We start from the raw sequence: 13,371 nt of genomic DNA, 5'->3' as shown, positions 1-13,371 counted from the left end.
CACATTTCATTCACCCAGCTCCTCCAATTTATCGATCCCTTCATGAATCAGGCAGTTATTACCTCCGCGGGCCTCCCTCCGCTCCTCCCCCTCTGTTTCTTCCTGCCGGCCAGTAGCACGCTCTCAGCATGAGAGGGCCAGCTGACTGTGGTTTGTTTCCTTTTCTCCGCCGCCCAATCAGAGCTTTGGTTCACGGCCACCGCCCCTCCCCACGCTGTAGCTGGCCGAGTTTCAAAACACGGTCTGGAGGAGGTCTGCGTGTTGTGTTGCTGGCAACGGGCCAGCGGGGTTTACCATGGCTGAGCTGGGAAAGTGGACGCAACAAGAAGGGAAATTAAAATGCATCTGAGGAAGAGCTTTAAAAAAAAAGATTTAGATTTGATTTAAAGTTGACATTTTTTACTTTACACCAAACAAAAAATACTGCACATTTGCACACTATATATTAATGCTCTGAACTTCCATATCAATGCATTTTTTGCAGCATATTTTTTTCTCCCACACTGTTTACATTTGATCACTGCTGCACTTTAAGAAAAGGAAATGTTCATTTACTGTCTGAAAGCTGTCCTAAACGAAAATGACAGAAGTTGTCTAAGTCACTTTAAATGCGTCTGAAATGAAAGTTATTCCAGGCAGAGAGGAGTAATTATTAGTAACAGTTTGAATGATAACTCCACATGTCATGAGTGACCTTTTTGTTTAGGTTCAGCTGAAGCTTTTTGTTTCAGATGTTGGAATTTTCCTTTTCGTTGCTTTTAGACAGATTTCTGTCTCCTGTTAGCCTGCAGCTTCCTGACGCGCCTGCAGCTGACATCGGCCTCCAAGAATGTCCTTTTTTTACATTTTTATTTATACTTTTCAGATGGGTCTTGTTTCAGATCTTTCTGCCGCCTGAGAAAAAACAGACATGTTTTTCTAAGCTGATTTAAAACAGACATTAGTGCCATTTTCATCATGATGGTAATATTTTCACATAAATCATTAAGTCATTTATGAAAATAAAAAACTTTTAATTGTAAATGAAAAAAATCTAATAAACGATTTACAAGAAGAGGTAAAACCCATAACCTTCTCACTTACAATATATTAAAGCAAATAAAATGCTGGAACCGTGCTTCTCCGAAGTGAGCATTTGAAGTGGCTTGTGAAAAGCAGGTTAAACCCTGCACACCCCCCATGTTAAAGGGGCCAGTTTTACAGCAGCCATAAACATGTTTACAGTCTGCTGGGAATAATGGCTTCGCTCTCTCAGCGCTGCTTCGGGTGATAAGTGAATGCAGAGCCAAAGGAAAGGTGGGACGTGCTTTCTGTCACACCCCCGTCACTCACATGGTGACATCCAGCTGATGGGAAACTAAGATGCTTCTAACTGTTGCTCAAATCTATACATTCTTTTTATGTTTTTGTAATTTTGCCAAAAAGAAGAAGAAAATTTTCAAAACAGCATGAGGAGAAGCGCATACACAGACGACTCCTTTAAACCTTTGCAGACTTGTTTTTTCTTTTTATTGGAAGCAGATTCACACTTTCTGGTTTTTCTGGCAGCGCGGTGTGACATTACAGGCACCCCACCCCCTCCGCCTGTCTCTGCTGTGCATGCAGGCAGCGCATGCAGCACGGGGGCCATGCTGGTGACCAGTGGAGCCGGTGCCCTCTCCCCCAGTTCTCTGGAGGATGGATTGGGGGTGGGGGGGGAAGGACCAGAGCTGATGCAACTGCTGCGCCAACACAAAGCCAGGTCACTCATAGCAGTCCATGTTTTGCAACCAACATTTTTTTAAAGTGAGCTTTTGCTTCAAAGCAGTGAGCGAAAGGTAGTAAAGGAGCCACTGCTTTAGTTTATTTTATCCTAATTATTTAATATAAATAAAAATCACCAATTCAGAGAATACAATGGTTCTGCTCATCGCAGAAAGCTTTTCAAATCTATTAAATGTAAAACTTTAGAGCTAAAAAAAGTATTTAAAGCCAAAATCAATTGGAAAGTCTAATATAAAGAAAAACAATCATAAAATAAAATAAGATTATCTTTGTTTATAAATGAAAATTAACAAATTTATACTGGAAACCCTTATCAAATAATTACCTTGTGCAGTCCTCAGCTAAAATCTTTATTTTATTGTATATATTTATATATTTGGCTGTTAAAGTTTATAGAAATGAACAAAATTCCCTTTTTTTAATCTCAGATCAAACATAAATATGGCTAAATATGGGCTGCTTGCTCTAAAATAAGTCTTCAAGTTTGTAATAACCAATTAACCAACTTAGCTACATTAATACCTTTAGGAGTAGTTTTGAGTACTTTATACTTTTATTTAAGTAATATTCTTGTGAAAGTATCACTGCTTTTACTTGAGTAAATTATCTGGTCACTCTACCCATCAAGAGTTAATTAGAGTTATTGATGGAAAACAGTAGATATTTTAATTGGAAGTTTTTCATCCTTTTCCGACATTTAGAATTTTTGCATTATATGCAAAAAGGGGTTTTAAAAAAGCTTTGCTTAGAAATTTGGAAATAAAATTCTTCACAAATGTATTATTTTTTTATATATATTTGCATTTTTTTTGTTTTAATTTCCTCCAAATTAAGAATTAGCTCCTAACTTTCCATCTGATTACATGAAGTTAGATTTCATGAGGAAACATTTATTTAGAATTGGAGATGACATTTTATTAAATAGCTTTTCTTGCATTACTACTCTTTTACTTTTACTTAAAATGATGTTAAAGTAGCGCTACTCTTAAGCATGGCTTCCTCACCCACTGCTGAGTATTTGGGAGTAAGAATTTAATTTCATTAATGGATAAATCTGCTATTTGTTCATATAGTTTGCCTTAGATTGAATTTTTTAAGTAAGTACTGCAAAATAAAAATCCCTTAATGACCACAGTTTTTCTGCTTGCATAGTGTGTAACCTAGCACAGTGCTGCCTCCCCCACCTGTTGCTACTCCCTCGCTGTCAATTAGCTGACCCTAAGTAAGCTGTTGCATCTTTTTCAACCATCTTGTAAAAGAAAGATGAAAACATTTTTCGGCTTATGAAAAGCAGATGTTTTTGGCCTGAAAACTATAAAATGTGTATTTTTAAATTGTGATCTAAGATGGAAAAAAAGAGAGCCGGGGGACTATTGTAATGCGATAGCTGCCTCCTCGGCTTTAATCACACCCCTCTCCATCCTATAAAACATTTTTTAAGGTTTAGTTTTTCAGCTTCACTGTCCTTTCTGGATCTTAGCAGCTTCAGTGAATCGGGGACGGTCCTTCCTGCCTTTAAAGCTTCATTCTCTGAGTGTTTCCTGAATTTCCTCCTCAGCGTGTTCAACACCACGCCCACCTCACCTCTCTTTCTTTTTGTATTTTTTATGGGGTGTTTTTCCACATCTTAAACCCCGTTACCACTGTGATTTTCCACAACTCATAAGCAACCCAATTCTTTTTTTCTTTTTTTTTTTTCTTGAGAAAAACGAAATGGCTTGCAGGGGGATGTGAGGTGCAGCTGTGTGAGAAGAGCCTGTATCCTGCGTGGATCGATACTATTGAGCTGTTTTCCAAGATGCCCGTGTATTATGTAATCTACAGCTCCATGAGGGAGCGTGTTTCACCTCCAGGAGCAGTTCGCTGCTGATGACACCCGAGCAGGTCGCTGCATTGAGAAGCCCTGCAGCTGTTTGTCCAAGAAAAAAACAAAACTTTGATTTCCTCAGTGAGCTTTCTGTCCTACATGTGACAAAATGCACAATTATTGAAGGTGATGATATTGGATTAATAAAATCAGAAATTGGAAAAAAAAAATTTAATTGTAGAGTTAAGAAAGAAGTCCGTTCCAAAATGGAAAAGATTTTGGAATTAACATTGAATAGAAACAGGAAAGAGACGTAGCTGCTTCCTCTTTAAGCAAATGGATGGTTTCTGATCAGAAATGATCCTCGTTCTGCCAGAGCCTCATCATCGTCATCCATCACCCTGACCCGGCAGCATTCCAGCCTTTTTGTGTGTGCCGTCTCCCTCTGGAATTCAGGAGATGTCAGCGGGGGAGGGACGGGATGGGACAGGAAGGCAGAGCCGGGGAGGGCGGTGAGTGACGGGGTGGTGCAGCACCCTGGTGGAGGCTGTAAGAAAAGAGGAGGTTAAGCCAAAGGCAGAAAGGAGGAGGAGGATGTCAAATAAAGGGGGAGGTGTGTCTGTGTGTGTGTGTGACTCATTAGATTAGGCTTCTCCCCAAGGGAACCGCCAATATTGATGGATTGATTGCAGGCTCCTCTCCATCCACTGCGTTCTGCTGCTATTGGAGGCCATTGATCCGGAGTCTCTGTGGGATATGACGCACAGTGCATATTTAATTAACCCCCTATTACAACCAATCAGCATTTAGATGGGGGTTTACAGCAAAGCTTCATTTTTAACAGCAAAGGTTAAATCCGGTTTCCATTTCCTCTGGGAAATTTTGGACACCCTCTTTAAAACCTTTCTTATATTTTATTTGTAAAAAATCCTGCAATGAAACCTCAAAGCGTCCCCATTTTGGTTGTGAACTCCAAGCTAGGATCGATTAATCATAAAACACCTCCCAACTCGGAGATAAAATAAACATCTGGGTTCCTACACCGTATGGAAATATTTACATTTTTTTTGTAGTATGGAAAACTATAATAAACACAAATATTTTCTTTCAAGAACTTCCTCTTTTTTGATTCATGTCCAGTTTTAAAAGAACTTGCTTCTTAAAAAACATCATTGCCATTCTATAAAAAATACCAGAAAGGCAACATGGACAAAATCACTTGGACTTTCTGGTTATATTCTCAGTTATAATCTTAAATGGATGAAACTGTGATTACTGATGTGATGGAAATCTGTCTTTCTAAATAATAATAAATAAATAAAAAAAACACAATTGCCACAGAAATGTCTTAATTTATGATTTTTATTAAATTCAAACAGGTTTAAAATCCATTTACCAACCTACTATAATTACTAATATCCTGAAATAAACACACTTCAAACGTCTTTTTCTTAACAAAGTAGCTGGTAAAGCTCAAACTGCAACAAAGCAATCTTAGCCGAAGTAATGCTGAACTAACGATATATTAAAGCTATCATAATAATTAACGGTTGATAAAGTTAATACAGAAAAAAGGAGTTGAGTTGCTTCTGAATTGGTATAAATCACAGCAGCCCCAGATGGCAATTTAGTTAAAACATTTTTTTAAATAAATGTTAATGTTTTACATACAGCAGCAACATTAAACACGACTCCTTTAAAGTATAAATGGGATATAAACGTTGCTACTGCAACCTTGACTAATATAAAATGACATCCCTTATGCATTGATTAAAAAAAAAAAATCTTCATAGAAATAAAAACAGATTTAATTAAATTAACCTGGAAATAATAAACATAAATTGGGAGAACTTTCAGAAAAAGTGTTTTTTATTCCCTAACAGACTCTAAAATTGAAATGTTACAGCAGATTAAAAACAGAGTGGCACCTTTTCTTTTAAATTAAATGTAATATTTGAGTCTGGATGATTGAAATATGATTCATTTAGATGATTAAAACGGGCATTGATTTATTAGGCTGCGAATAGGTGGCACATTATCACATAGGCAGAGTGCTAATCAGTCAAACATGCTGCTTAATGTTTTCATAAACGCATATTTAGCTGCAAAAGTAGCAGATGATGTGTTTAATTTCATGTTGTTTTAATAGTATTCTTTGATTTACTCTAAAATATAAATTCTAAAGCTTAGTGCTGAATATATTAAACCCCACTGTTTAAAAGAATCTTTTTTTAAATGCTTTTTATTGTGAACATATTTGATCATGTTGAGTCTAGAAACGCTCTCTATATACAGGTATAGATGTTGTTTGGGCTCCCTTTGGTTCGTGCGTCTGTGCTTGGAATGAGAAGTGATCTCTGGGGTGCAGAGGATGGGAGGCCCCCTGGTAACGCTTGCATATGGATGACTTTTCATTAGCATTCATGGCCCTTCTATTTTTAATTAGCTTTGCGTTTTATGGAGGGAAGTGGAACGGGTAACAGCGACACGTCGCCGGGTTATTCAGTTTGTCGAGATGCCAGGCTCGTTTTGTTGACACGTGTCATTAAAGAACAAGGTCTCTGAACAGAGGAATCTGCTCGCTTCGGTTTAAGTTTCTCAGCATAATACATTTAGCTAGAAATATACAAAATAAAAATGCAGAAAGGGAATCTGGTATCTTGAGAACAGCTATGAAAAAATTATTCATGCTTTTATTTAGATATGACACATTAAACAGTAATGTGCTATTCACATATTATAGCATTAAACGCTATCTAAATGTAGAACCAGAAGTATGGATAGTTTAAAAGTATAAATAATGTAATAAACATAATTTTACATTATATGTTAAAGCCATTAAGGTTTATTTATTCAAGCATTGCGGAAATGCCCTTTAATATTGCCTTTTTAGATAATTGAATAATCCATACCTGAATCTGTTCAACTTTAGGAGACAGGTCTGATCTAACAAATGTTTATTTGGTTTTTAACTGGTTTCATTTATGCTACAAGGGTTATCCTCCCTAATTTAGAATATGTTTGAAATCCCAGAGTGTTGAGAGAGGATAAAAGCAAAGACCGAGACTTCATCTTTTGATTGATTGGAACCTTGCAACTTGCAACTGCAAGGAATCATATTTGCTTGTATGTTTTAAGGGAGTCAGAAATACAATGAAGTTATTTATGATACCTAATACATGTATAGCCTGCAATATTTTTTTTTGTGGCTTTTTCTTTCTTTTTTTTATTCTTTCAAATCAAAATAATGTTATTTAAATGGACTAGAGTATCAAAATAAAGCTGTCATTACCGGGACTGCTGGGATTTACTAGTTTGGAACATTAATTACATTATATGGAGGATTAGAGGCGTTAGATTTTTGTATAAGACCTAAAGTCTAGGTAGATATCAGCAAACCATGTCGTTTATTTATTTATTTTGATGCAGTAATAGCCGCGGATATGTGGTAATTTCAGCCAGCTGATCAGCAGCGTGCAGCAACAAGTTTGGGGGAAATCTACTCTAGTCGTTCACATTTTTGCCCATGATTGATTCTATACAGACAAATTTGGTCTTATTTAACTAATAGTGTTTGTAATGAAACTGTATGAATATTTCATATAATGATGGGAATGAAATTTGAGGAAATTGTCTTTTAAAATCTCTTAGCATGTTAGCATGCTAATCCCTGTTTTAGAGTTGAAATAAAAATGTACTCAAAATACATGATAAAAAATTTAATTTTCCTCATAATTTAACCTTGAAAGGAAATATGAGGTGTTTTAAAATGAAGACAAATAAACCTAACTTTGGTTTTGCAAAACTGTACCTTAATTTTTATTCATTTATTCTTTTCTTTTTTCAATCCTTCCTTCCATGGAGCTAACGCTGCTACCCTGTCATTAGCTCTCCATGACAGCTGATGTGTTTGCACGTAGATAGAGGCTGAAATAAAAAGTTAAAAGTTACATTAAGTGGTGGAAATGACATTGCACCCTAGGGACTGGTGCTGTTTTATGAAGACTAGATAAAATACTAATATCTTTTTCTGTGCCATTTGTCAATTAAATTACTGATGCATCAAATTTCATTTCAGTCTTGAGGGACTTTGGGTCCAAAACCTTACTGAGAAAAGCAAAAACACTCAAAATGAAACCCTATTTAATTCATTATACATTTTAGTAAGTTCGTCTTTGTGTCTAGTATATCTGCCTTTTGTCAATAGCTGGAGAATTACCCTCAGATGTTTCAAAATTAAAGGCCCAAAAGGTGATTTGTTCTGTGACTTTAGTGTTTCTTTAACCACAGAAGCGCTAATTGCTAATTGTCCTTCGTAGGTGTTCCTGTTCTTCTGTGAAACCTGTTCGGTGCCCATCTGCAGGGAGTGCAGCGTGGGCCGCCACATGGGCCACACTTTTGTCTACCTCCAAGATGCCGTGCAGGACTGCAGGGCCATCACCATCCAGCTGCTGGCCGACGCTCAGCAGGGGCGACAGGCCGTCCAGGTGAGAGGAGGAGGAGTATCTGTCGCCCTTATTTCTCCGCCACAGCTATTAAGTCCTTTTCTTTCAAATATCAGACCTTTTTTTCGTTCTTTCTTTCTATGTGTAAAAAAACAAACAGATGAAATGCCAGATGTTCTGTTCACACCTGAGACTCTCTGTGGTTTATCCCTCAGAGGCTTCATGCATTTCTGTCTGCAGCTGCTGACTGAAAATATTTAGGAAGAGATTAAATTTGCAGAATAAACCTCCATCCACTAATAAAGGGGAAGATTTTAAAGTAATGAAACAGTAACAGAGTTTGACTTCCTATTACTGGAATACATTTAGCTGATTATCCATCCCAACACTTTAACACAAACATCTTGGTAGCGAGCCAACAGATTTAAAAGCTTCATTAATGTTATTTTACTGCGATGGAATCAAACTGATTTAAAAAAAGAAGTCTTCTCCTATATAGGAGCTCCTGAAGATAAAAGCATGGCAATCTGCCTTCATCTATCTCCCCCAAAGACTAAGTAGGACCTGAGGGGAGCAGCTGGTCCTTTAGAACCAGCACTCAGCAGCAAGCGGCCCGGTTATTAGAGCCGATCAGCCCAGAAAGCTCTAGAGTGACCAGTCCCGGGCGGCCAGGCAGCTCGGGGTTAGAGGTGTCCAGCTGGCCCTCAAAAAGGGGTGGGGTCGCATGAGTTGAATTCCGGCAGGGGCAGGGCTCAGGGTCGGAGGGGTGTGGGGGGGTTGGAGTCTTACAGGGGATGGGGGAGGGTAGGTGAGGTATTTAAAGGATTTCACAGAAAGGAAAAATACCCACTTCTTTTAAAGAAGTGGAACACTTGCCCTTCCCCTTTTCACTCCTCTGTCCCCCCCCCACCGCTCTGACTCTCTCACACATACATGCATACTAATTGAGTCTCTTCATTTACATGATTATAGTTTAGGTTGCACCTTCTTGAACCTTCTATACATCGTATTTTTATCAGAAAATATGTGATTGGCAGCAGTGAGCATTCCTGTTTGTTTTGTCATTTGAGTCTAACACCAGCAGGATAAACGCTTTAGCGTCTTTTTATTTCTTTAAACAGAAGCTTTAAGGAAATATCAAGCAGCACTATTTATACCCAGAGAAGAATCCTTTCCTTTTCGGTTATTATGGATTCAGATAGTTGTTTGAGGAGTTTTCTTTTTCGTGTGTTGAGCTGAAGCAGATGGAGTCGCTGTGTTTCTCACCGCTGTTCCCTCTGCTGCTGTGCTTTAATGGCAGCAGCCGTTTATCCCACTGGGTTTGTCCTGGAGGTGATAAGATGCATTTTTATCTGCATCTGTCAACGTCTTGACTTCAGTTTGAAAGTCTAAAAATGTGAAAACGGCAAAGTCAAAAACACTGCAGCAGCTGAACTAAAAGTTTCAAGTTCTTTTACGAGAGTTATGTGCTTAAAAATAAGTATTTATACTTAAAATGAGAAAAATCTCAATTTTGTTGTTTCAAGTGATTTATGTATAATTATTTTATTTAAGGGGCCAAAATATTGATTCTGTTCCTAGATAGATTTAACTAACCCGCTTTAATTTTAAAACATTTTTACCTATTGATAGAACTATTTTAGATTTACAGTGTAATTTTCAGATGGGAACAAGAGTCCGAACCATTAATAATGGAAAACTTTGAACTCTGCAGCTGTTTGAAATGTACTGAAATGATTTAAGATCTATATATTTTTTCTACTTCAACAAAAAAAAAAAAACAAAACACCCAAACAGGAGTAAGTTGATGAAAATGTAATAAGTGCTGGTTAGTGTGGATGCTCCAGATAAAAAATTAGCTGTTAAACCAATCAGTACACATTGACCCACCCATCACATTTTATAAGCTCTGATTTACTTGGCCAACATTATTCAAGCACAAATGATTTGGAGCAAACTGGGTCAGGAAAGCTATTATGATTCTTGTCTTTTGTTTTATTTCTTAAAATGAGCTCTGAATAAAAAAAAAAAATCTATTGACTGTTTGCAGCTCCGCACATTAGAGGTAAAGACTAAAATGTGATCAGTCTTTCTGGCAGTGATGGCTGTTTTTGAGCTCCTTTGGACAAAAAGCATAGTTTGTTGTTTTAAAATAAGCATAGAAATATGTTGTATCAACATAATTTTACTATATTTTTGTATTTGCTTTTTCTTAAAACTTATTGACCAGATTGTGTTTTTATTATGATAAATGGCCAAATTGATTTAATTTCTATTTAAAGATTTGTTTTTGTTTCGGTTTTCCAGCAAGGTCTATTATCCAGGGGTGATGGCAAAAACACTGATTTTGATCAATTTGGTGAAAGGAATCATTAAGGTGGACAAAGTATTTCCCCCCAAAAAAGAGATTTGATAGATGTTTAGTACATGAAATTTTTTTTCGCCTAGAGGAAGAGTTGGATATTGGAAAATGAATAGAAAAATTCACATCAAAGACAGGCTATTCTAATGCAACCCTAAGTGTATCTAAAAAAAAAATTAATCATAACAAACCAGGAGTATTTAGGTTTTATATGTAATCTGTTTATTTTATTAAAGGTGTAACTTAATTTTCCACAAACTGATCTAAACAGTTTTAGCTTCTTTGCATAAATCCTGAAGTTGTCGTCCTGTTTTCTCTAACTGATTATATGAAACTTCCAGGGGGAGCAAACGACTTGCTTTTTAGCTTTTCAACAACAAATGAGGGTTAGGGTTCATTCCTGCACAGAATGAAGGATGTTTGATCATAAATGTTCCTGCAGGCTGTGAAATCCCCAGATTATGGTGGCAGAATAAATCTCTGTTAATATAAATGTTTGACCTCCAAATACTTATTTTAACCCAGTTCTGACTTAATAAAGTTTTGCTCTGACAAAAAAAATAACTAAAAGGAGTGATAAGAGCGTTCTCCATTAAAGAGAGCGGAATGAAAAAATGTTTTACTAAAATATACTGTTGAAACAATTGGATTAATCAGAATTGTTGATAATTATCCTCTAATTCAGTAGTTAATTAGCAGTTGTATCAAATATGAATGCATTTTGTGTTTAAGATTAAATATTTTTCTATATTTAAACATGGTCAATCCAAACTGCTGAATTGGAAAAGTTTAATCTTCAATTAGTTCAAACTCTGTAGAAGAAAAAAACAAAAAGCGTAGAACTCATCTTTGCTATCTTGTTATTAATCAATTATTATGAAAAATAATTCCCAGTTTAATGAAGTAGTCAAATAATCATTAGTTGCAGTGCTTTTGTAATGGCAGTCTCTATATACTCCTTATCTATAGACTGTAGATCGTTCCTCATCAGTAAGAAGATCAAAATTCAGAAAACTTTTCTAGTTGTAGGGTGGCATGTTAGGACCAAGATGTGAGTGCCTGTGTCATCATACGTTCAGCCTTCCTGTTATCTGTTAAGTCTTGTTTCTTGTTTCATAGTCACACATCCACTGAAATAAATTGTTTTGTTAGTTTTTTTTTCTTATTTTGTCACAATGACTATTAAAATGTGTTTTCAAAATGTAGAAATCAGTTTTATTTTCCCTTAATGAAAAGTCATATTAGAAGTTGAGCAAAATAGTTTAGTTTCTGCCCATGAGAAAAGCAGTTAAATCCTTTCTGTTGCTAAAATAGGAATCAAAGGATGCATCTTTTGGTGAAATAAATGGAATATTTATAATTGTTAGTATTTCTTTTATTATCTTAATTGTTTTCTTTAAGGTTTTATGACAATTCTACACATTTTATACACGAAAAAAATGCTGCTCCTTTTTTCTTTTCTGGGATTTTCTCATTGACAATACCTCATCCAGATTTTTTAAAAGAGTTTTCAGGATGAGGTTCTGCAGCTTGTGGTCACCTCAACCAAGCTCTGTCCTGCAGATGTTGACGTACAGAGAAAGGAACGCTTATCCCTTTTTTTTTTCTTTTTCTTTTGTTTTGAGCCTGGATGTGCTGTTTTTTTGCCACAGTGACCAACCCTACTGGCTGACTTGATGGCTTAAAAAGCGATGCCCATCAGAGCCCACAGCAGCGTGTGATCGAGCTGGTGACCAGCAGGATGATAATCCAGGCTGCTGCTTTTTTTAACGTTTTCCTGCAAATGGTGTAGATGAAACAGATTGATAATATAAGTGCTTTATTTTCTGTCTTCTATCATTCAATACAGTCAACAGATAGGTCCCTAACAGTGAGCTTCTGAAATTTAGATAGGATTGATCGCATTTTCAGTGTTGAAACCACAAATTCAACCAACAAATGATGTTTTTTACAAATGCGGCACCATTTAAATGAAACAAGAGCATTCCTTCCAGCTGATCTCTTAGAAATTGGTTAGCAAAGACAAAGGGGAAACAATAAGTCTGGTTTATGACTGACAGATTTGCAGGATCCACCCGACACAAAATGCATGTTTATATCATCCCCATGGCCCAATTTTTCCACATCTTACACCTGAGGAAATCCATAACTGTTTGTACAGTTCCATGTAGCAAAAAAACATGGAGAGGCGACAGCTTCTACTGGAGACGGTTGGAGAATATTAACCTTTTATTATTTAGCCCATAATTATCTCTGTGATCAACAGATTGTTAAACTCTTGGTGAGACGTGACTGTGACTCCTAAATAACACAAAGAGGGATTAAAAAAGTTGGAAACAACTCTTTTCTACTTCTTCATGTTTCGTAGTTTTGTAAGATTGCAATCTGTGCCGTACACTGCCCCCTAGAGGCAGCCAGTTTATTGGCTGTAGTAAAGACATGGAGGATAAAATTCAGCATAGTTGCTATCAGCGAAGTTTATTGAGTAACATATCTACATGTAAATGTGTCGAGCATAAACAGACCTGTAGCCTAGCATTTACAGCTGAAGAAGAGTTTAAACCACAGACTGCCATTCCAGAATCAGATTTCTCCTTGCCTTTGGCTTAGGTGTGGCTTATACACAGTTTCTACTGTCTTTGACTTATTTTTTTAAACTTTTCTATGATTTTTTATTTTCTTTCTGGTTGCTTTCTGCTTTCTTGTAGCATTTCTTTATCCAAATGCCGATATAAGGAATTAATAAAATAAAAGTTGTAATCATAGGAATATCAGAAGTCTAAGTTCAGCTCTCGGAGAATGTTGAAGATGTGCTCAATGAGACGCCACACAGAATTCAGGTGCAAAAATTAGTGTAATATATGGAAAAGGAAAATATTTACAATATTTACAGTTTCACACAAAAAGTACAAACAAGCCAGTTCAAACTGTGTTATTGTAACAAAAAAAAAGGTTGGTTGTGAACCAAGGATTGAATGATATTGAAAGGTAAG

General features: G+C 36.4%; 1 protein-coding gene across 2 annotated transcripts in view; it reads left to right on the top strand.

Moving 5' to 3' along the window:
• Positions 1–13,371, top strand: part of trim71 (tripartite motif containing 71, E3 ubiquitin protein ligase) — a 40,176-nt gene that overhangs the window by 10,462 nt on the left and 16,343 nt on the right. For both annotated transcript variants that reach the window (XM_015392936.1, XM_015392937.1), the window contains exon 2: positions 7,891–8,058. In XM_015392936.1, coding sequence (XP_015248422.1) covers positions 7,891–8,058 — 168 coding nt within the window. The remainder of the gene's footprint in view (positions 1–7,890; positions 8,059–13,371) is intronic.

Source organism: Cyprinodon variegatus, unplaced genomic scaffold, assembly GCF_000732505.1.
Source record: "Cyprinodon variegatus isolate N-32 unplaced genomic scaffold, C_variegatus-1.0 Scaffold615, whole genome shotgun sequence".
In the NCBI taxonomy this organism is placed as follows: domain Eukaryota; kingdom Metazoa; phylum Chordata; class Actinopteri; order Cyprinodontiformes; family Cyprinodontidae; genus Cyprinodon; species Cyprinodon variegatus.
The sequence above is the reverse complement of the archived record's forward strand: the minus strand, read 5'-3'. Positions and strand labels throughout refer to the sequence as shown.